Source organism: Pristiophorus japonicus, chromosome 1, assembly GCF_044704955.1.
Source record: "Pristiophorus japonicus isolate sPriJap1 chromosome 1, sPriJap1.hap1, whole genome shotgun sequence".
In the NCBI taxonomy this organism is placed as follows: Eukaryota; Metazoa; Chordata; class Chondrichthyes; family Pristiophoridae; genus Pristiophorus; species Pristiophorus japonicus.
The window spans coordinates 410511721-410536523 of record NC_091977.1 but is presented as its reverse complement, the minus strand read 5'-3'; the positions used below and the strand labels follow the sequence as shown (position 1 = coordinate 410536523).

The 24803-nt window shown below is 47.3% G+C and overlaps 1 protein-coding gene across 1 annotated transcript in view; it reads left to right on the top strand.

The window, feature by feature from the left end:
* The first annotated feature begins 1143 nt into the window (after positions 1–1143).
* Positions 1144–24803, top strand: part of LOC139267182 (cytochrome P450 7A1-like) — an 84880-nt gene continuing 61220 nt past the window's right edge. Inside the window, exons 1-2 of the mRNA XM_070885148.1 lie at positions 1144–1229; positions 1913–2153. Of these exons, the coding sequence (XP_070741249.1) occupies positions 1144–1229; positions 1913–2153 (327 nt within the window). The remainder of the gene's footprint in view (positions 1230–1912; positions 2154–24803) is intronic.

Below are 24803 nucleotides of genomic sequence, written 5' to 3'. Positions count from 1 at the left end.
ATGAGACGCCACACTTGTAAAAGTAATTTTTCAGTGCCAGAGAGATTGTTTGGCTATAATTAAGACTTATCGCAGCACTAAAAATGTACTTACACTGGAATGAACAAGTCCTATCCTTTTCTGCCGAGTTTAGTGGGTATCTGCCATATAAGTATTGCAACTTCACCCTTTCCATGTATTACATGCTTCTGGAGGAGCAGGGCAATTTGGCTAGCAACTTCCTGATTTCCGCATTTAACTGTGCATGTGCAGTTGATGAAAGTTGCTATCTGATTTATACTTTAATAACGATGAGCGCTGTTAGCTTCAATGTTATTTCTACAACAAAATCTGGCCCAATGGGTTGTTACAGGATAATCCGTATCCATACCCCTTTAAACAAGCTTGAAAACTGAGGTGATTTTAACCCTATTCGCTCAACAGAAACATGGCAGGTTGGCAGTTAAAATAGCCCTGGCTCTTACCTGTCCGAAAGCCGCTATGATAGTAACATCTGCAGTTTTAGCCTGCTCTCCTGAGCAGACAGCAAGGACACTCATTCAGAGCCTACAGGGTTCTCCTTTACATATACATGTTTTAGCCCGATGAGATCATTGAGACCCGACTCTAATTTTAACTCAGGCCTGAGTGGGGAATCCACCTGGAGTTAAATTCGGGGCCCCAACAATGAGACGTTAGCTTAATGCTTTCTATTCATATTACACTACCCACTGCATACAGTGACTAGGAGACTACTGGTATAGACAGGACACGGGAGGACTCATCGGGAAAAGGTGTAAATGCATAGTTCTAATCCATTTAAGCTGGAAGTTCAACTCACCTGAGCTTTCATGTGTTGTAGCATTTATAGTGCTAGTAATGTCTTGCTAGCATGATGATAACATGTCAACGCGTTCTGGTTATTTTTAATTAATACATAACACGTTAACCCATTAAGTCATTTTGTATCTTATGTAATCCTCTTTAGTGCGCCTGCACAACACCATCATTACTTGTCTCACCATTTGTATCTTACTATTTCATTTTCTCTCATACCTTTTTCTAATAGTTTACTGCATTGGGTGGAGCGAAGGGAGGGAGGGGTGCACAAGAGCCCTTAGTCAGAGGAATGGTGACTTCTGCAGCTGGACTGTACGGCTGGAAATGGCTACAGAGAAGGGCAGGAGCAAGGCCATGGAAGGATTTAAATACAAGGATCAGAATTTTAAATTGGAGGCCCTGTATCCAAAGTAGGTCAGCAAGACCATTGGGATGAAAATCAGGCGAGTTCTACAGTAGGAGGATGATCCACTTCACCAGATTATTGCCTCGGTAATGAAGATAAAAATGTATCCCCACATCTCATGAAATCAGCGGCAAATTAATTAAATGGATTGGGAACTTACTAATTAGTGCAAAGTGGAAGGTGATAAATTGAAAAAACTCTTTCAGGATATGGTATTTCTGGGCCTTCTGCTGTTCACAATATTTGTAGATAACATTGAAAAGCATATTTCTAGCAATACTGTAAATTTTTCTGATGATGTTAAACTATTTGGTCAGGTGCAGAAGAAATTAATACTAATCAAAGAGGTGCAGGCCAGCTAAATTGATGAACTGAGACATCATAATTACAGATAAATATATAGTCAATGGAACAGGCTTCATAAAACGCAATGAATGGATGTACATTTGTAAATATGGAAAAAGAAAAAAGAATAGGATTTATTGATCACTCACTGAAAGTATCAGTCAATTGAAGCTGTTATTAACAGGACTAATCAAATACTCAGTATATCGTGTTTTACAAACAAAAACAGTTTAATTTAACTCTATATAATATATTAGTGAGATCACCTCTAGAATATTGTGTGCAATTTTGGGCCTCCCAAACTTTAAAAGGACATTTATTTAATTGTTTTTCTTTTCACAGACAAGCGGGGGAGCCTCCAGTTGAAAATGGCTGGATTCCATACATTGGCTGTGCTTTAGAGTTTGGTGCAAATCCTCTCAAGTTTCTACAAACTCGGCAGAAGAAATATGGAGATGCATTTACATGTAAAATAGCTGGGAACTTCATCACTTTCATCACTGACCCCTTCTCATACAGCTCTGTCATTCGGCATGGAAAGAATCTTAATTTTCAGGACATTGCACTAAAAATTTCAAGAAGGGTGAGGGATCTTACTTGTTTTCTGAGGCATTGTTTTTTTCAGTAGTACAGTGCAAAATGGTTAAATGAATAATTTGCCACATAATTTTATTCACAAGCTTCTATTTTATCTGTTTTAACTGTTGTATCACATTAATCAAGAAACTTAATTGACTGCAAACTGGTTTGCAATTATAGTTACACAGTTGTAATAGATAGTTGAAAATGTATTTATGTAATTTGCTTCATTACAATACATACATTATAGGCACACAGCAAATCTTTAAACAAGGGACTTACAAACCTTTTTTAGAAAGGACTTACAAAATTGTTTTAAACAGATTAATGACATTTAGCAATACCACAGCAAGAATTAATACATTACAATATTTAAGCAGTGGTTTACAAAGCGCAACTGAGAATTATATTACCTCTTTTTTTCCTTTGGGTAGGAGTCATGATTCTGTTCCCCGTACCATCACCGTTTACTTGCCTGGTGCTCCCCATCCAATCTTCTACACTGACATAGATGCAAATATTCTAGGTTATACTCCAAAAAGCAGAACTGTGGCAAAGTTCATCTAATCATGTTTTTCCCAAGACTTCCCCTACTTTACGCAATCATATGGTAGGTACATACAGGTCCAGACACAGACATTACCTTGTGACTTCCTTATGTCTATTTTTAGCCTTAGCCCAGACTTCTGTTTCTGTAGTTAATGATTCATCTTGTAGACCTTAAAAATATCAAAAGATCTAACTGTAAAGAACACCTAGTGCAAAAAAATACAGAGCACTGAAAAGCTGTCAGTGCCACCGTGGGCCGTAGTTAACGGCCACCTGAATTAATCACGTAGTCAGCACCGGTATTTTGGTCCTGCCTGCTGTTTAAAATCAGCGCAGCGCTAAACTTCCTGTGTAAAGTTGGTTTTCGGGCACTACTCAATGTAGCGTGGCTGCAAGAACACTGTTCTTTTTAAGCTAGCCTGTCATTTTAGAAAGCAATGCCGGTTCCTTAAAGGGGAACTGCCATCTAAAATGAAAAAATAAAAATAATGTTAAAATGGGCAGTTTTAAGTCCTTGCAGCTCAACTGTCTTCTGAAAAAAATAAAAATAATTCCCAAATGACAGTCTACAGCTCTTAAAGTTGAATTGCCTTCCGCACCTAAAAAAAATGGTAAAAGTGCTTCAGCACTAGCTCAAATGGCTCAACAAACCAGGGAAGGGGCACCCAGGGTCTCACATGTAGAACTCCAGCTTTGTGCAGGGTGTCAACACTGCAAGAGAGGTCCTCTACACACAGGGGCCAGGAGGCCCTCCAGAAACAAGGATGTGCAACTACATCGCCAAGGCCATCACTACCAGCAGTGTCGCCTCCACCACCTAGCTTGATCCCCAAAGAAGCCTCATGACCTCAGCCCAGTGGTCAAGGTCAGTGAATGCATCTGCAAAAGCCGTCTCCTACCAACTGTACCACTAGCCTCGCACACTGCTCATTGGAAGGTTTGCTTTGTGTTGGTTTTTATTTCAGCTTTGTGGCCAAGAGGATGCTGTGATACGAACATACGAACAATGACAGACAGGTAAAGACCATCTGGTCTATCGAGCCTGTCCCACACAGTTGAGATAACTTGTGTATCACAACATATACACTCCACCCCACCCGAAACCATGTGATCTCATGGGAGAGGTAAAAAACCAGATTAAAAAAGCCAGGCCAATTTGGGGGGGAAAAAAAATCTGGGAAATTCCTCTCAGACCCATCTAGACGATCGAGACTAGTCCAGGAGATCATTCTGGCCTTAAATTTCCTGCAGTACTTAACTTCTGTAAGAGGTGATTTCCGCCGAAGCCAGAAACAAATCCAGCTTTCGCTTGAAGGAATTCAGTGAGTCTGCATCCACCACATGAAATGGCAGCTTGTTCCAGAAGTCTGCTACTCTTTGGGAAAAGAACCACCTCCTGATGTATAACTTAGATCTAGCCCTATACAACTTAAATTTGTACCCCTGGTCCTGCCTCACCTATTTAATTAAAATAAACTGTCAGCTGGAACACCATCTATTCCCTTCATTATCTTATAAACCTAAATCAGATTCCCCCTAAGTCTACGCTGCTCTAAGGTATAGAGTCCCAACTCTTTTAGCCTATATTGATAACTAAGATGCTTTAGACTTGGAATCAATCTAGTGGACCTCATCTACACTCTTTCCAGAGCCTCAATATCACCCACCATGTGAGGAGACCAAAACTGGACACAGTATTCCAAGTGTGGCCTGACTAAAGTCATGTACAAAGACAAAACAGTACATCTTGTCTTATACTCAATTGTCCTGTGGATACACCCCAACACCCTATTTTCTCTAGCTATCACTGCACGGCATTGAAAGAAAGAAAGACATGCATTTATGTAGCACCTTTCACGACCACCAGATGTCTCAAAGCGCTTTACAGCCAATGAAGTACTTTTGGAGTGTAGTAATGTGGGAAATGAGGCAGCCAATTTGCACACAGCAAACTCCCACAAACAGCATTGTGATAATGACCAGATAATCTGTTTTTGTTATGTTGACTGAGGGATAAATATTGGCCAGGACACCAGGGATAACTCCCCTGCTCTTTTTTGAAATAGTATCATGGGATCTTTTACGTCCACCTGAGAGGGCAGATGGGGCCGAAAGATGGCACTTTCGGCAGTGGAGCACTGGCGTGTTAGCCTAGATTTTTGTTCTCAAGTTCCTGGAGTGCTCATGTACCTTTAAGGATGTATGCACTAGAATGCCCAAACCTCTTTCTATCTCCACCATCTTTAATGTTTTTCCTTGGAGGATGTATGAATGTTGAGCATTTGCCCTGCCCACATGCGTAACACAGCATTTATCTAAGTTATACATCATTTTCCAGTCTTGAGCCCAATCTCCCAAAGCATTAAGATGGTCAGTAACAAAGAAAAGGTAAGGTGTGGGACAAATGTTGAAAGGGGAATTGGGGTTGTGGTTACTGGTACCGCAAGCAGATGATTCCATCCCGGATATTCCAGCCAGAAAGGGGCTGTCTGAGTTGCATCTTTCCTTCTGCTTCCTCTTCCTCTGCTTCTTCCTCTTCTGCGCCTTCCTCTTCTGCGTCTTCCTCTTCCCTCTGTGAATGGATGCTGGAAATCTGAAATAAAAACAGAAAATGCTGGAAATGCACAACAGGCAGCATCTCGACCTAAGATATGAACTCTGTTTCTCTCTCCATGTATGCTGCCTGACCTGCTGAGTATTTCCAGCATTTTCTGTCTTCTCAGAGGCGTTCCTTTATCATCCGAGGCCTTGCAAGTGTCCCTGTACTCCCTGCACACTTAAAAAACTTTTAACATCTTTGCACCAAATCACTACTTCAATAAAAAATCTAAAGCATCCAGTCCAAAAGCTTAAATACAAACTTACTTGAAAGTGTGTGTGTCCTTTAAGTAGCGCTGACAGCGTCTCTGTAGGTCTGATGCATGCTTGCTTTTCAGAGTGAGCTTAGGAAAGCACAGGAGATACAGCAGCTGGCCGACAGCCATAATGTGCGAGGAATCTTCATCGCAGTCAAGGGAACCTATGGTCCAAACACCCAAGGCCCCACTCCACTGCTGGCCAAGAACGGGGAAACACTCATCAAGGACACTGAAGCTGTCAGGGCCCGCTGGAAGGAGCAATTCGAAGATCTCCTCAATCGAGACTCTGCCTTTGACTCGAGTGTTTTCAACTCCACCCCGCAGCATGCTACCCGCCACCCCTCAGTAAAACCCCAGCACTGCATGAGGTAGAAAAAGCTATAAGACAGCTCAAGAACAACAAGGCTATGGGAGTGGATGGAATCCCCGCTGAGGCACTGAAGTATGGCGGAGAGGCACTGTTGGCGTGAATGCATGCCCTCATCTCTCAACTGGAGGGAGGAGAGCATGCTGGGAGATCTCAGAGATGCAGGATTGTGATCATCTTTAAAAAAGGGGACAAGTCTACAGAGGAATCTCCCTGCTGTCAACCACTGGGAAAGTCGTCGCTAGAGTCTTCCTCAACCGTCTTCTCGCTGTGGCTGAGGAGTTCCTCCCAGAGTCACAGTGCGGATTTCGTCCCCTACGGGGCACAACAGATATGATTTTTACAGCACGACAGCTGCAAGAAAAATGCAGGGAACAGCACCAGCCCTTATACATGGCCTTCTTCGACCTTACAAAGGTCTTTGACACTGTCAACCGCGAGGATCTATGGAGCGTCCTCCTCCATTTCGGATGCCCCCAAAAGTTCGTCACCATCCTCCGCCTGCTCCACGACAACATGCAGGCCGTGATCCTTACCAACGGATCCATTACTGACCCAATCCACGTCCGGACCGCCATCGCCCCAACCCTCTTCTCAATCTTCCTCGCTGCCATGCTCCACCTCACAGTCGACAAGCTCCCCGCTGGAGTGGAACTAAACTACAGAACCATCATCGGGAACCTGTTCAACCTTCGTCGTCTCCAAGACCAGGTCCAAGACCACCCCAACCTCTGTCGTCGAGCTACAGTACGCGGACGACGCCTGCGTCTGCGCACATACAGAGGTTGAACTCCAAGTTATAGTCAGCGTATTTACTGAGGCGTACGAAAGCAAGGGCCTTACGCTAAACATCCGTAAGACAAAGATCCTCCACCAACCTGTCCCCACCGCACAGCACTGCCCTCCAGTCATCAAGATCCACGGCACAGCACTGGACAACGTGGACCACTTCCCATACCTCGGGAGCCTCTTATCAATAAGAGCAGACATTGACGACGAGATTCAACACTGCCTCCAGTGCAGCCTTCGTCCGCCTGAGGAAAAGAGTGTTCGAAGACCAGGCCTTCAAATCTGCCACCAAGCTCATGGTCTACAGGGCTGTAGTAATATCCGCCCTCCTGTGTGGCTCAGAGCCATGGATCATGTACAGTAGACACCTCAAGTCACTGGAGAAATGCCACCAACGATGTCTCCGCAAGATCCTACAAATCCCCTGGAAGGACAGACGCACCAACGTTAGCGTCCTCAATCAGGCCAACATCCCCAGCATTGAAGCACTGACCACACTTGATCAGCTTCACTGGGCAGGCCACATAGTTCGCATGCCAGACACGAGACTCCCAAAGCAAGCAGTCTACTCGGAACTCCTTCACAGCAAACGAGCCAAAGGTGGACAGAGGAAACGTTACAAGGACACCCTCAAAGCCTCCCTGATAAAGTGCAATATCCTCACTGACACCTGGGAAACCCTGGCCAAAGACTTCCCTATGTGGAGGAAGTGCATCCGGGAGGACACTGAGCACCTTGAGTCTCGTTGCCTAGAGTATGCAGAAATCAAGCGCAGGCAGTGGAAAGAGCGTGCAACAAACCAGTCTCACCCACCCTTTCCCTCAACTACTATCTGTCCCACCTGTGGCAGAGACTGTGGTTCTCGCATTGGACTGTTCAGCCATCTAAGGACTCATTTTTAGAGTGGAAGCAAGTCTTCCTCGATTCCGAGGGACTGCCTATGATGATGATGAGGACTAGCGTTTAAGTCAGTGCAAAGGTCCAAGTTTGCAGAGTGAACGATGACTGATGTCACGCTCTGCAATTTTGTATTTCCAGGGCCAGCGGGGCCGCTATCAACTCCCACGAAATTCCGCAGGAGTTAGTGGAGGCGCTAACCGGTAGCGCCCAGTTTCTGCCAGTAGCTCCCTGGGCTGCTGGCTGCACTGGCGATGACAACGTCATCACTGTGCCCAGCGACCTGTTTTTGTCCTGGAGCGAAATTCGGTAAGACCCCGTAAGGCTGCCGCGCGGGCTGCTCAGGCTTTTAAAAAAGTAATTGAAGAGAAAATTGCAACATTGTGCACGCATTAATGTAAACAAAGAGCAGGGCCTGAACTTACATCAGAACTAGCATCAGTTATATAAAGGAATGACAAGATTTTCAAGTATCACCGCAGCTAGCAATTATTAGTGAAAATGTTCTGTTCCATGTGACCAGTGATACTGGCATGGAATAATAAGTGGGGTCCAGGAAATCAATTAATGGCCCTGACTGTTTTGCGCTGCACATCTTCTGGCTGCCCTTTTAAACCAGCCTGAAATACTCTCATACAAAATGCAAGAGCTTCCAGGTTCCAATCCAATCCAATCCAATAGTGAGTACAGAAATAGGAGGATAGAGCAGGTGAATGCATGGCTGGAGAGATGGTGCAGGAGGGAGGGCTTTAGATTCCTGGGGCATTGGAACCCGTTCTGGAGGAGGTGGGACCTGTACAGGTCAGACAGGTTGCACTTTAACAGGGCCGGAACCAATATCCTCGTGGGGAGATTTGCTAGTGTTGTTGGGGAGGGATTAAGCTAATTTGGCAGGGGGATAGGCACCAGAATGTAACATTAGACAGGGGAAATAAAGTATTCAAAGGATTGGGAGCAGCAGAGAGCACTAAAGTAAGAAATAGTAACGTAATAAATGAGTTCAAACTAAGAGGGAATACAGATGGTCGAAGATGGGTTTATAGTATATGCATGTGAACGCACGAAGCGTAGTAAACAAGATAAGTGCGCTGTAGGCACAAATAGCCACATGGGAATATGATGTGGTAATAACTGAAACCTGGCTCATAAAAGGGCAGGATTGGGTATTAAATATTCCTGGTTATTATAAGTATTCAAGAAAGATAGGGAAGGAAAGATAGAAGGTGGTGTAGTATTGGTTCAGGAGAACCTTTTAAAAATGTTTGGGTGTTGGCGTCGCTGGAAAGGCCAGTATTTATTGCCCATCTCTAATTGCTTTTGAGAAGATGGTGGTGAGCTGCCTTCTTGAACTGCTGCAGTCCTTGTGGTGAAGGTATTCCCACAGTGCTGTTAGGGAGGGAGTTCTAGGATTTTGACCCAGCAATGATGAAGGAACGGTGATATATTTCTAAGTCAGGATGGTGTGTAACTTGGAGGGGAACTTGCAGGTGATGGTGTTCCCATGTGCCTGATGCCCTTGTCCTTCTAGTGGTAGAGGTCACGGTTTGGGAAGTACTGCCAAAGAAGCCTTGGCGAGTTGCTGCAGTGCATCTTGTAGATGGTACACGTTGCAGCCATGATACGCCGGTGGTGGAGGGAGTTAATATTGAAGATGGTAAATGGTGTGTCAATCAAGCGGGCTGCTTTGTCCTGGATGGTGTTGTTGGAGCTGCACTCATCCAGGCAAATGGAGAGTATTCCATCACGTGCCTGACTTGTGCCTTGTAGATGATGGTAAGGCTTTGGGGAGTCAGGAGGTGAGACACTCACCGCAGAATACCCAGCCTTAGACCCGCTCTTGTTGCCACAGAATTGATGTGGCTGGTTCAGTTAAGTTTCTGGTCAATGGTGACCCCCAGGATGTTGATGGTGGGGATTCAGTGATGGTAATGCTGTTGAATATCAAGTGGAGGTGGTTAGACTCTCGCTTGTTGGAGATGGTCATTGCCTGGCATTTGTGTGCCAATAATATTACTTGCTACTTATCAGCCCAAGCCTGAATGTTGTTCAGATCTTACAGCATGCGGGTATGGACTGCATCATTTTCTGAAGAGTTGCGAATGGCACTGAATACTGTGCAATCATCACTGAACATCCCCACTTCTGACATTATAATGGAGGGAAGGTCATTGATGAAGCAGCAGAAGATGGTTGGGCCTAGGACACTGCCCTGAGGAACTACTGCAGCAATGTCCTGGGACTGAGATGATTGACTTCCAACAACCACAACCATCTTCCTTTGTGCTAGATATGACTCCAGCCAGTGGAGAGTTTTCCCCCTGATTCCCATTGACTTCAATTTTACTAGGGGTCCTTGATGCCACACTCAGTCAAATGTTGCATTGATGTCAAGGTCAGTCACTCATCTCACCTTCAGAATTCAGCATTTTTTTTACATGTTTGGACCAAAGCTGTAATGACGTCCGAAGCCGAGTGGTCCTGGTGGAACCCAAACTGGGCATCGGTGAGCAGGTTATTGGTGAGTAAGTGCCTCTTGATCACACAATCTACCACACCTTCCATCACTTTGCTGAAGATTTAGAATAGAATGATGGGGTAGTAATTGTCCAGATTGGATTTGTCCTGCTTTTTGTGGACAGGAAATACCTGGGCAGTTTTTCACATTGTTGGCTAGATGCCAGTGTTGTAGCTGTACTGGAACAGCTTGGTTAGAGGCACAGCTAGTTCTGGAGCACAAGTCTTCAGCACGATAGCCGGAATGTTGTTGGAGCCCATAGCCTTTGCTGTATCCAGAGCACTCAGCTGCTTCTTAATATCACAGGGAGTGAATTGAATTGGCTTCTGTGATGGTGGGATCCTCAGGAGGAAACCAATATGAATCATCCACTCGGCACTTCTGGCTGAAGATGGTTGCAAACACTTTAGCCTTGTCTTTTGCACTTGCTCTGCCATCAATAAGGATGGGGATATTCATGGAGCCTCCTCCCCCCATTAATTGTTTAATTGCCCACCACCATTCATGACAGGATGTGGCAGGACTTCAGAGCTTTGATCCGATCAGGTGATTGTGGGATCGCTTAGCTCTGTTTATAGCATGCTGCTTCTGCTGCTTAGAATGCATGTAGTCCTTGTTGTAGCTTCCCCAGTTTGGCACCTCATTTTAGGTACGCCTGGTGCTGCTCTTTTGCACCCTCATTGAACCAGGGTTGGTCCCCTGGCTTGATGTTAATGATAGAATGAGGGCTATGTCGGGCCCTGAGGTTACAGATTGTGGTGGAATACAATTCTGCTGCTGCTGATGGCCTACAGAGCCTCATGGATGCGCAGGTTTGAGCTGCTAGATCTGTTCTGAATCTATCCCATTTAGTATGGTGGCAATGTCTTTTGCATCCTACGCAGGCCCCTGCAAGCTTTTAGTGTGTGCCTCATCCAGGGCCTGAAGTACCACTGTTGATATTACGGTGCCTGGGAACATGGCAGATTGGTGGCGGGATTTCTATTTTCAAGATTTTAACCTCTTGCCTGAAACTTTGCTGCCTATTGGTGGGCGGGGGCAGGGAATAAAATCAAGGCCTGTGCTACAACTTAAACTTTCTTATTAACAAATTTGATTCATAATTTATAGCCTAAGGCATGCGATCTGATAGTGTGCCTATTCAACAACAACAACTTGTATTTATATAGTGCCTTTAACGTAGTAAAACATTCCAAGGTGCTTCACAGGATTATTATAAAACAAAAAATTTGACACCGAGCCACGTAAGGAGAAATTAGGGCAGATGACCAAAAGCTTGATCAAAGAGGTAGGTTTTAAGGAGCGTCTTAAAGGAGGCAAAAGAGGTAGAGAGACGAGGAGGTTTAGGGAGGGAATTCCAGAGCTTAGGGTCTAGGTAACAGAAGGCACGGCCACCAATGGTTAAGCAATTATAATCAGGGATGCTCAAGAGGGCAGAATTGGAGAAGCGTAGATATCTCGGGGGCGGGGGGTTGTGGAGCTGGAGGAGATTACAGAGATAGGGTGGGGTGAGGCCATGGAGGTATTTGAAAACAATGATGAGAATCTTGAAATCAAGGCATTGCTTAACCGGGAGCCAATCTAGGTCAGCAAGCACAGGGGTGATGGGTGAACAGGACTTGGCACAATTTAGGACACGGGCAGCTGAGTTTTGGATGTTCTCATGTTTACGTAGGATAGAACGTGGGAGGCCAGTCAGGAGTGTGGTGAAATCTAGAGGTAACAAAGGCATGGATGAGAGTTTCAGCAACGGATGAGCTGAGGCAAGGGCAGAGACGGGTGATGTTATGGAGGTGGAAATAGGCAGTCTTAGTTATGCCGCGGATATTCTTCCACTATCTGAAGATTAGGAGCGCAAGAAAGGGCTTGAGTCGAGTCATTGACCTAAGTACAGTAACAAGGGTTTCTCTTTGACCTCGGATGTTAACACATTATAGGGCTGGATTTTCAGCTTTGATGATTTTGGGGCGCTAATGGCAGCAGGGCAGTAAAGTTTGCGCCCGGGAACAATTTGCGCCTCAGTAAGTAACATTGGGCAGCTGGGCCCTGAGTTGGGGGCACAACACTAAGAGAGGAGATGTACACCTCTCTTAGGGCGTTAGCATGGGAAGCTCCCGAGCTAAAGAGCCAGGCCGGGAGCACTCAGAGAGTCGCCTGGGGGGGAGGGAAAGAACTTTAAAAAAAAGCCACAAAAACATTCCCAAACCATTGTTCACGCCACCACAGCACAAATCGCAAAGAAAATTAAAAGAAAAAACAATCACACTTATCTTAGGAGTCCATGACTTACCTCTCCGCTGTTGGTATCGTTGCACCACCTGATTTCCCAGGCATTCACTGCAGGGCGCGCTTTGGGGCATACAGGTTGGGCAAGAGTCAAATCTTGTGCCGATGTCGCAGGGGCGTTGCACACCGGTGCAGCTCTTCCTGGCAGTGCTGCTCCACGCCACCGCAAAACTGGATCCGAGGATCGCTGCAGTGTGCTGAAGGCTGACCGCCTGCCGTTGCCGCCGCTCCGGGGTGAAAAACGGAGCGGAGAGGAGCCAATAATCCGTCCCTATCAGTTATTAGACCCGATTTAGCAATTCTGACAAAATCCAGGTTGCGCATGGAAACAGCCATAAAATCTAACCAGCCAGCAGCATTGAAATAATGATGGCCAATAAAGGAGAATACACATTTTTTCAGACCTAACCACTGCTTGCATAATAGAAGAATGCTGCAAGGAGCAACATGGTAAAACTTCCCTTTCCATGAAGAACTGGAGGTTTAACGACAAAGGAGGGTAGCTCTTTTCGGGGAAGGGAGTGACCTTTCATCAAAGGCAACAGAGCAAATTGTCTGGAAAAAGGCGGCATAACAAGTCTAATGAGTTTCCCAGGTCCAAAGCATCTGGCAGCAAATGAGGAAGTGCTTTTTAGGGAGCTGCATAAGTGCCAAGGCAAGGTAAGTCTTTGCATACTTGATGCCTCTTTATACATGGAAGATGTGGCACACTTGACTTTTTCCTCCTCCTCCCTCAGGGGTACAGAATGAGAACATGTTCCTTATTTCACAGCTTTCTTGAATATTACAAATATCATATTATCGTTTTTGTGTGTTGGCCTTGGGAGGGAGCTATATGATCGCAGAGATACAGGGGGGAATTTTAACCTTAAAAAATGGTTGGGTTTGTCGTGTGGGAAGTTAAAGTGTTAAAAATCTGAATCCCAACCAGAACCCGCCCACGACCGTTTTTAATGGACACGGTTCGGGGGAGCGAGCAACCAACCCGCTCCCAGGAGGCCAGGTGTCTATTTAAATATTATACTGAGGCTGGAAGCCTCTGCTCTAACCTCTATTTCGTGTTTAACTTTAACTGGTCGGGTTTTGCAGGTCTCGTGAAGCCTGTCAGCTAATGGAAGGCGAGGACTGTTGGCTCCACGAGGTAAGTGCCTTTACACTCACCTCCTGGATCCAGGGTCCCTGCCTAACCCACCCCCCCCCCCCCCCCCCCCGCGATCGGAGCCCACCCCCACCCCCCACATGACCTCCAGACCCTCATCCCTGCCCCAGGCATCCGATAACACCCTAGGCCTCCGATTCCCCCACGATGCCTCCAATCCACCCCGCCTAGGCCTCCGATTCCCCCTCTCAGACATCTGATCCCCCAACGAGGCCTTCTCCCCCCCCCCCCCAGCCCCAGGCCTCTGCTTCCCCCCACTCCCCACCCCAACTCCACGATTCCCTCCCCCACCAGGCTTCCGATCCCCCCACGAGGCCTCCCCTCCCACAGACCTCCGATTTCTCCTATGAGGTCTCCCTCTCCCATGCTTCTCCAGCCCGACCCCCAATCTTCACCCCCAACTCACTTTCCTTATTAAAATTCAGCCCACAATTTGGGGTGCTTTGTGAGTTCCTCTGTTGTTCTTCACTGTGTTAAGACTACAACCAAAGCTGTGCATAATCACTAGAAGACCAGGACACGCAGAAGCCTTCCAATTGTCAAAATCCTCATAGCACACAGAATGGCACTTGCACTATTCCCTCGATAAACATCTGAAGTAGTAGTGCCACCAGCCATTTATTCCACATCTTTCCCGCACATTCCTCCTCTCCTGGGACGATACATGTAAAACTGCTGTATCAAGCAGAAGTAGCCTATGTTCTTACTTTTCTTTGAAGGCATTGTCTTAGCGATGCATTGAAACAGGCTCTCCTTATTTTTCCTGTAGGTTTATTCCAAGAGGAGATCTCAGGACATGGTGGCACCACAGTCTCGTGCACATCACAGCACCATGCATCAGGCACTTTCCCTTCACCCAGTATCAGCCTTGCACCCTTGTGCAGGCAATTGCCGATTTTGAGGAAGAAGTTCTATTCACCAATGAGGAGGAGCAAGTTATAAGATAATAGTTTACATATTAGAACGTGTCCCATGTGTACAGAATATGCTCTTGGAATTTCTGCCATTCAGTCTAAATATGTTAAAGGTAACGGACTGTTTGCCCTTTTCCTTCACATGTACATACAGATTGGGTTTCTAGTAGGGGATTATTTTGGCCAAAGGGTGAGAACAGGCATTAAATAGGTGTTGTCCTAATAAGACATGCCTGTTTGAAAATCCAGATTTAACACACAATTTTGGTCCAAATTGCTGATTACCATAATTTGAACTTGCCTGGAGGTGCTAAACCAGACATCTGCAGGTGTAGCGCTCAAGTGCTGATAGGACACAATTTTTGTGGCGCAGTATACGTGGGCTTCTCACACTGAAGGTGTGGAGTGCTCTGGCTGGCACTAACTCATCCATAACTAATTTCTCTCTTGATTACAGTATCAAAAAGATACATTCAAAGCCTGGAGTTGCCACATGGCTTAGCAAGGTTAAAATTACAGTTCATAATTAAGTTAGAGACATGTTAACAACTTTGAATATGCAGGCTATCCTTATTTTGTAGGATAAGCAATACCTGATCCTTCAGGTAGATCAGGTTCATGGTCCTGTCTGTTTAACTTGCGTGAATCGCTGTTTGTGGCTGTTGTCTTTGTTCTTCAGTTGTCTTTTCCTCACCCTAGCTTAACTAACTTTTCACAAATATGTTTCTCTCTGTCACTGTACCATACAAGCTTTTACTGTGCTCAGAGACATGAGTAATTAAATATGGCAGCAATACTAATTACAAGTTTACTTCTTTTAGGTTAAAGACTTGGAGGGTGAATTTCTGCAGGGGTTCTCCTGATCATTGACTGTAACTTTGTAGGAAGAGCTACGGAAACACTGGGAAATAGCACAAAGCGCTATGAATGTTCACCTTCTTAACTTCTCTTAACCATACCATTTCACTGTTAATCCTACTTCTGTTTCTGTAGACCTGTAGCGCTTTAGCTTCTGTAATCCTACAAAATCTTCTGGTTCTGGTCTTTTTTACTTTCTCCTGATCTCAAACTTCTGCCTTTCTGACTCAACTAGATTCTCTGCCTTCTGCTTCAACAGCACTAAGGATTTTGAGATGGACGACTGGGTGACGTCATCAAAACCCTGGTCGCCGTTTTGGAGCGTGGGCAGGAACATCAGCAGGGCCCAGGTACAGAGGAATGGGAAGGACGAGGCGGATGAGCGGCGAGTGTTTGTGGCGAGATGCGGTGAATGTTTATGGCGGAAGAGCGGCGAGAGATTGTGGCGACAGATGAGGGTATGGGGCCCAGAAGAGCCGAAGGCCCAGGGGCAGCACGGGCCAGCCTATACGGCGATATGTGTGTGCGCTAGGTCCGTGCAGCAGAGCAGATCTCCAGTTGTCTTGGTTAATCCTTGCCACTGGACCAAGACCTAGCTCTGTCAAGCCCATGTGGTGGCTGGTGTGCAACAGTCACAACACGTTAAAAAAATTCACGCACAGGCATCTTCCACCCCCTCAATTGGAGTTCAGGACTAGAACATCGGGCCCTTCATCGAAACACATGTGAACTCGTGGAAGCAAGTCATCCTCGTGACCGTCTATGATGATGATGATGACTGACCATCTGTCTGCTCGGGGAGAGCGACATGCACAACTTTTAGATCTTAAATTTGACTGAAACAATACTCCGTTCTAGAATTAAATCTCAATGTTAATTAAAAAGGCTTAATTTTATCATGAGTCCCTTCCAATGTGTCAATCAATTTGACAGGCATGTATAAGAATCACGACAGTCAAATTTCAAATGCTTTCAATGAAAGCCAGACTAGCAGGCCTTTTTCACACCTCTGAGCCTGTCTGAAAATCCAGACTTTGATCTCTCCTCAAAAACCTTTTTGCTTATCTCATGCCAAGATTCCCAAACAAATTTGACTCATTCATCTGTATCTCAGGCTAATTATTGGCCAGTTTGTAACTTTCACGGCACCAGATGACCCAGCCATCCATTGCCTGTGTGTATGGGAATCCATTTGTCTTGGTTTCCTGTGAACCTTAGCATCCCAGAATTCCAGCATTCACCCTTTGGGTTTTCCCAGAATTCAGTGCTGTGGTCCAGGAGCTACTTTTCTACAAAATGGAGACAGGAGAGGAGGAAGAAAGATCTGGTCAGGCTGTGAGCCCATGCCATATCTCCAGTGCAGGAACAGAGCATTGGTATCCAACTGGAATGGCCTTCAGATGTGATTTGATGCAGGAGCACAAGGCATTAGCTGTATCCTCATTGTCCGCCATGAACATCATGCAACAGTTGTCCAAGAGTATGCAGCAGAGCACCTTGGACATCACAGCAGTACTGTGAAGGTTGCGATTGAGGTGTCTTTCCATCTGCAGATGATGTCCCTTCATGAAGTGGTCCTCCTTATTCAAAACATGTAACAGTTGTCATAGAAAGCCTCGTCATCCCAATCTTGTGCTAATTCTATAGCAGCGGGACTGCGACAGAGTAAATTTAAGTGTAACAGAGCAAAAATAAGCTTGAGCAAAGGAGACAACACTAGGAAATGAAAAAAACTTTGCAAAATGTTCAGTGCAGAAGTACCAAAATACCACAGTCCAAGGGTTGAAACATTAAATGCAGATAGCAAAACCTTCCTTTGACTGCCATGAACCCAGTTTATATGGCTGAGACTAACAATGTGGGTGGAACTGTACCTGAAGTTTTGCACAGAGCCTGTTTTACATCATTTTCATATGGTAATTGTTATGTATGTAACCCTTGGCAATCTGTATCACACCACCACCAGAGGGCCTACCTGTTGGAGTCCCAAGGGATCCCAGCAACCCTTGAGAGCACTGTATATAAGCAGGCCTCCCACACTGTACCTGCACTCTGGAGTTCAATTAAAGGAGCTAAGATCACACTTACTCATTGCATACGTACTCAGTTTCATCCTTTATTATGAGCATAACAGTTGATGACGAGGTAACAAACAACTGCGTGAAAATGAAAAGAACTGTTGGTATTCTGGAGAAATTCTCAGAAGGGGACGATTGGGAGGCTTTCGTGGAGAGACGCGACCAATACTTCGTGGCCAACAAGCTGGAAGGGGACGAGAACGCTGCCAAACGAAGGGCGATCCTCCTAACTGTCTGTGGAGCAACAACCTATAGCCTCATGAAGAATCTTCTAGCTCCGGTGAAACTAACAACTAAATCCTATAAAGAATTGTGTAAGCTGGTCCGGGAGCACCTAAATCCGAAGGAAAGCGTTTTGATGGAGAGGTATCGGTTCTACACGTGTCAACAGTCGGAGAGCCAGGAAGTGGCGAGCTACGTCGCCGAACTAAGGCGCCTTGCAGGACATTGCGAAGTCGATGGATTCCTTGAACAAATGCTAAGAGACTGTTTTGTGCTTGACATTGGCCATGAGGTTATCCTTCGCAAACTATTGACTGTTGAAACACCGAATCTGAGCAAAGCCATAATGATAGCCCAGGCATTTATGTCCACCAGCGACAACACCAAACAAATTTAGCAGCATAAAGAGGTTTCAGCCCTTACTGTGCACAAAGTAACGTCGTTTTCAAGCAGGAATATACGTGGCAAAACGTACATGCCGGCTCCTGCACGACCTCAGATGGCCCAGAGTCTACCATCAATCGTTAATGCGAGGCAGTTAACACCTTCTTGGCGTTGTGGAGGTGATCATCGGGCCCATCAGTGCCACTTCAAGCACTATGCGTGCAATGGCTGCAGAACAATGGGACAGCTCCAGCGAATGTGCAGACGAGCTGCAAACCCTGTAAACCCTACAAACACCACGTTGCAGAAGAACATCGATCCATGGTGGATCAGGCTGAACTAGAGACTCGAACCGAGGAGGCAGAAGTGTATGGGGTGCACACCTTCACCACGAAATGTCCACCGATTATGTTAAAAGTTGAACTGAATGGAATTCCAGTATCCAAGGAACTGGACACGGGTGTGAGTCAGTCTATAATGAGCAAAAAGGCCTTCGACAGGCTGTGGTGCAACAAGGCACACAGGCCCAAGCTCAGCCCCATTCACACCAAGCTAAGAACTTACACCAAAGAGCTGATCCCTGTAATTGGCAGCGCAGAAGTAAAAGTTTCCGATGATGGAACAGTGCACGAACCCCCACTATGGATCGTGCCAGGGGATGGCCCCACACTGTTCGGCAGAAGCTGGCTGGGAAAAATCCGCTGGAACTGGAACGACATCCAAGCGCTTTCGTCCATCGATGATGCCTCATGTGCCCAGATTCCCATCGTTGTTCGAGCCAGGCATTGGAAGTTTCTCGGGGGCGAAGGTGTTATGTATTGATGTGGGTATCGTCCTGGTACCTTAAATGCAATATAAGCACAATGGTACACCACAGAGGGCGCTGTGGTGGGAAACCTGGAAGTACCTGCAACAGGCAATATAAAAGGCTGACCACCACACCTGAGAGACACTCTGAGGCTGTTCAATAAAGGATGAAGGTCACAGCAGTTAGATTAACACCAGACTGTGTGGAGTCAGTGATTTGTGTGCTACATACACCACATTGGCGACAAGGAAGCGGACGAACTCCACGCAACCATGGCTACTCTGGGATCGCTAAAGGATTTTACCGTGGGCAATGATTGGGAGGCCTTTACGGAAAGGCTCGAGTACTACTTCACAGCAAACGACCTGACGGAGGACACGGACGCACTGAGAGAGAAGCGTAAGACGATATTGCTCTCCAGTTGTGGAGATGAGGTGTATTGTCTCGTCAGGGATTTGCTGGCACCCGGGAGCGCCAGGGACAAGTCATACGAGGAGCTGACTGAACTCATTCGTAACCAGTTGAAACCGAAGAAGAGCATCCTCACGGCCAGTTACAAATTTTACCATCACTGCAGACCTGAGGGCCAGGATGTCACCAAATATGCTGTGCACCTCAGGACACTCGCGGTGCCATGTGATTTTGGCGCACACCTTGATGAGGCTTTGCGGGACGTTTTCGTTATGGGGATTGATCACGAGGGCCTCCTTCAGAAGCTGTTAGCCACGGAACCCACAGTCACTCTGACAAAGGCCATCACCATCAGCCGGGCACATATGACCTCGACTTGCAGCACCAAGCAAATAATCCACACGGTCTCGAACCCGGCAGGCACTGTCCACAGGATAGTGCCCACCACGGACAAAACTGCAGAACGTGGCTCTGCCCGGGACAGAGAGCACAGACCTCGGGGTACTGGAATTCAGAGTCCGCTGAGGGGGGCCAATCAAGCAGCACCATGCTGGCGCTGTGGAGGAAGCCATGGGGCTCACCAGTGCAGGTTTGCGGAGTACACGTGCAATACCTGCCACGTTAAAGGCCACCTTCAGCGTTTGTATAAAAGAAATCGGACTCACCATGTGGCTGAGGAGATGAGGGATGATCCACCATCCAGTGAGGAGCAGGCAGAAGATGATGAGGTGTTGGGACTGTACACGTGTACCGACGATTCGCCCCCAGTAATAAGGGAAGTAAAAATCAACGGAGTCCCAGTGAGTATGGAAGTGGACACGGGCTCGGGTCCGTCGTTGATGAGTTGGAGAACTTTTGATAAACGGTGGATTAACCCAGCTGCACGACCCAAGCTGGTCCCGGTCACGGCGAAGCTGCGTACCTACACCAGGGAACTGATACCTGTTCTTGGCAGAGCGATGGTGCAGGTATCCCACGGGGACAAGACGCACGGTTTACCTTTGTGGGTCATTGCAGGCGATGGGCCGACACTGCTCGGCCGGAGGTGGATGGGGACGGTCCGTGGGAGCTGGGAAGACTTCATTCCTCCACAGGCTGCTGCTCCCCGGGGTGCTGCCATGCCCCCGGGTTCCCAGAGAGCAGCGCCAACCGAGCTGAAGCTGCAGCCTCAATCCACCCAACGGCAAGCTCCAGCCCCGGACCTCACACAGAGATCCTGCAGCCTCAGCCCCCACAGGCAAGCAGCCCAGCAGAGGCGGGCCTAGTTGGTGGGGGGGGGGGGGGGTGAGCCGGCGGGGCACTGCGGGCGGGGTGCGAGGATGGCCGGCGGATCGGAGGGGCCCACGCAGCGGGAGAGTCGGGTGGCGGCAGCAGCTGGAGGTCGGCGGCCACGGCGGCCGCAGGGGAGGCGGCTACGGAGGCCGCGGGGGAGGCAGCAAGTGCGGCGGCTGGAGAGGCCACGACAGCCGCAGGGGAGGCGGCTACAGTGGCCATTGGGGAAGCGACGACGACGGCCGCAGGGGAGGCGGCAAGTCAGGTGGCAGCGGAGGGGAGCGGAGGTTGCGGCGGCGGAGGGCAAGATGGCGGCGGCCTCGTGTCCAGAGCAGCAGAGCATCAAAGATGGCGGCGCCCAAGGAGAAGCCTCGTGGAATCCTCCTGCATCAAAGATGGCGCCTTAAAAAGGGAATGCACCCGGGAGTCTTAAAAGGGCCTTACCATGTGGTGGTCCCCACAAAGGACTTCTGTAAGGCAGAGCGAGTCTAAAATGAGCTATGTTAATGTGAGATGGCGGATTTATAATAAGAATTAATATTTTAATGCTGACTGGCCACTGTATTTGTGTAAAATAATGGATGAAGTGCAATTAATGATAAGAGCTAACAAGGAAATCAGGGATCCGTTACCAGTCAATAACTAGTTAATGTATCAGATAACATGTACCATACTAACGCACTGTCTATGTCTACCTGCCTTCCGTTGACAAGTGTGATGTTATGTATTGATGTGTGTATCGTTGTCCTGCGTCCTGGTGGCGGGGGGGGGCGGGAAGTGTGATGTTATGTATTGATGTGTGTATCGTCCTGGTACCTTAAATGTAATATAAGCACAATGGTACACCACAGAGGGTGCTGTGGTGGGAAACCTGGAAGTACCTGCAACAAGCACTATAAAAGGCTGACCACCACACCTGAGAGGCACTCTGAGGCTGTTCAATAAAGAACGAAGGTCACAGCAGTTAGATTAACACCAGACCGTGTGGAGTCAGTGATTTGTGTGCTACATACACCACAGAAGGTGCAGATCCACTTAGTTCCCGATACATGACCCATCCACCACAAGGCACGGGCGGTACTATATATAATGTGAGAGAAAGTGGAAATTGAGCTGGACAGGCTGCAGCAAGAAGGTATCATCGCGCCGGTGGAATTCAACGAATGCGCCAGTCCGATTGTCCCGGTACTCAAAGGTGACGGCACGGTCAGAATTTGTGGGGACTATAAAGTAACGATTAACCGTTTTTTCACTACAGGACCAGTACCCGCTACCCAAGGCAGACGACCTATTTATGACCCTGGCTGGAGGAAAGACGTTCACCAAGTTGGACTTGACCTCGGCCTACATGACACAGGAGCTGGAGGAATCTTCGAAAGGCCTCACCTGCATTAACATGCACAAAGGTCTGTTCATCTATAACAGATGCCCGTTTGGGATTCGTTCAGCCGCGGCAATTTTCCAACGGAACATGGCGAGCCTGCTAAAGTCGGTTCCACGGACCGTGGTTTTCCAGGATCACATACTGGTCACAGGTCGGGACACCATCGAACACTTGAAGAATCTGGAAGAGGTTCTAAGTCGGCTAGATCGCATGGGACTCAGGTTGAAATGCTCAAAGTGTGTTTTCCTGGCGGCAGAGGTCGAGTCCTTGGGAAGAAGAATCGCATCAGACGGCATCAGATCCACCGACGCCAAGATGGAGACCATCAAGAACGTGCCGAGACCACAGAACGTGACGGAGCTGCGGTCGTTCCTGGGACTCCTCAACTATTTTGGTAGTTTCCTACCCGGGTTAAACACCTTGCTAGAACCCCTACATATGCTACTGCGCAAGGGAGATGACTGGGTATGGGGGAATTCACAAGAGGCTGCCTTTAAGAAAGCCAGAAATCTGTTATGTTCAAACAAACTGCTTATTCTGTATAATCCATGTAAGCGATTAGTGCTAGCTTGCGATGCGTCGTCATACGGGGTCGGGTGTGTGTTACAACAGGCTAACGAATCGGGGATTTTGCAACCGGTCGCCTATGCTTCCAGGAGTCTGTCCAAGGCTGAAAGGGCTTACAGCATGATTGAAAAAGAAGCTCTGGCGTGCGTTTACGGGGTGAAAAAAATGCACCAGTATTTGTTTGGTCTAAAGTTTGAGCTAGAAACTGACTATCAGCTGCTCATATCGCTATTCTCAGAGAGCAAAGGGATTAATACCAGTGCCTCTGCCCGCATCCAAAGATGGGCGCTCACGCTGTTGGCATACAAGTATGTAATCCACCACAAACTGGGCACAGAGAACAGCGCTGATGCTCTCAGTTGGATACCATTGCCCACCACCGGGGTGGAAATGGCACAGCCTGCAGACTTGCTCATGGTGATGGATGCATTTGAAAATGAAAAGGCACCCATTACGGCCCGCCAGATCAGAACCTGGACCAGCCACAATCCTTACTGTCCCTGGTAAAAAGCTGTATTCTCCATGGGAGCTGGTCCTGCATCCCAGCGGAGATGCAGGAAGAGATTAAGCTGTTCCACAGGCGCAAAGGCGAAATGTCCTTACAGGCGGACTGTGGGGTAATCACGTGGTTGCCCAAGAAAGGCAGAGAAACGTTCATACGTGACCTACACAGCACCCACCAGGCATAATAATGATGAAAGCCATAGCCAGGTCCCATGTGTGGTGGCCCGGCATCGACTCAGATTTAGAGTCATGCGTGTGCCAGTGCAACACTTGCTCTCAACTGAGCAATGCGTCCAGAGAGGCACAGCTAAGTTTGTGGTCGTAGCCCTCCAAACCGAGGTCTAGGATCCACGTTGACGTTACGGGTCCATTGCTAGGCAAAATGTTCTTGGTTGTTGTGGATGCTTATTCAAAATGGATTGAATGTGTAATAATGTCTGTAAGCACGTCCACTGCCACCATCGAAAGCCTACGAGCCATGTTTGCCATACACGGCATACCTGATGCCCTTGTCAGCGACAATGGGCCGTGTTTCACATGTGCTGAATTCAAGATATTCATGACCCGCAATGGGATCAAGCACGTCTTATCTGCCCCGTTCAAGCCCGCATCCAACGGCCAGGCAGAACGGGTAGTTCAAACCATCAAGCAAAGCTTGAAACGCATGTCGGAAGGCTCCCTGCAGACCTGACTGTCCCGAGTCCTGCTCAGCTACCGCACCAGACCCCACTCGCTCACCGGGGTTCCCCCAGCCGAGCTGCTCATGAAAAGGGCGCTCAAAACAAGGCTCTCTCTTGTCCACCCTGATCTCCATGATCACGTGGAGGGCAGGCGGCATCAACAAAGCATGTACCATGATCACGCAAACTTGTCACGCGATATTGAGGCCAATGACCCTGTGTTTGTACTCAATTATGGACATGGTCCCAAATGGCTTGCTGGCAAAAGAAAGGAGTAGGGTATTTCAGGTCAAACTGGCCCATGGACTAATGTGCAGAAAGCATTTGGACCAAACCAAATTGCGGTTCACTAACAGCTACGAGCAACCCGAAGAGGACACTACCAACTTCGACCCTCCAACACACACAAGTGGCAACTGACATCACGGTTGACCACGAAGCCGAACTCACCATCCCCAGCATCCCCGCAAGTCCAGCTACCCAGCAGTCCAGTGAAGAACCAACCAACTCACCCACACCTGCATTTGTACCGAGACGATCGACAAGAGAGTGAAAAGGCCCAGATCGTCTCACCCTGTAAATAAGTGTACTATTGACTTTACGAGGGAGTGATGTTATGTATTTAACCCTTGGTAACCTGTATCACACCACCACCAGAGGGCCTACATGTTGGAGTCCGAAGGGATCTCAGCATCCCTTGGAAGCACTGTATATAAGCAGGCCACCCACGCCGTACCAGCACTCTGGAGTTCAATTGAAGGAGCTAAGGTCACACTTACTCATTGCATACAGTACTCAGTTTCATTCTTTATTATGAGCATAACAGTAATCCTATGCATAATAGAATACTCAGCAAAATCAGAGCGGGAATAAAGACTGACAAAAATCATTCAAACATCCTTGCATATAGATATTGTGGTAGAGGACTTATTGTGCATATCAATTTTCAAAAGGTGGTGATATGTAGGAAGCTTGTTGATAAAGTTAAGGCATATGATGGTGCTAAAGGGAATGGGACAGCATGCTGGTTAAAGGGCAGAAAGTATACAGCGGTGGTTAATGGATGTTTTCAGACTGGAGGCATGTCAGAAGTGATGTCTCCGAACGGAGGTTGAACCTCCCTTATCCAGCACCCTTGGGACCTGGCCTGTT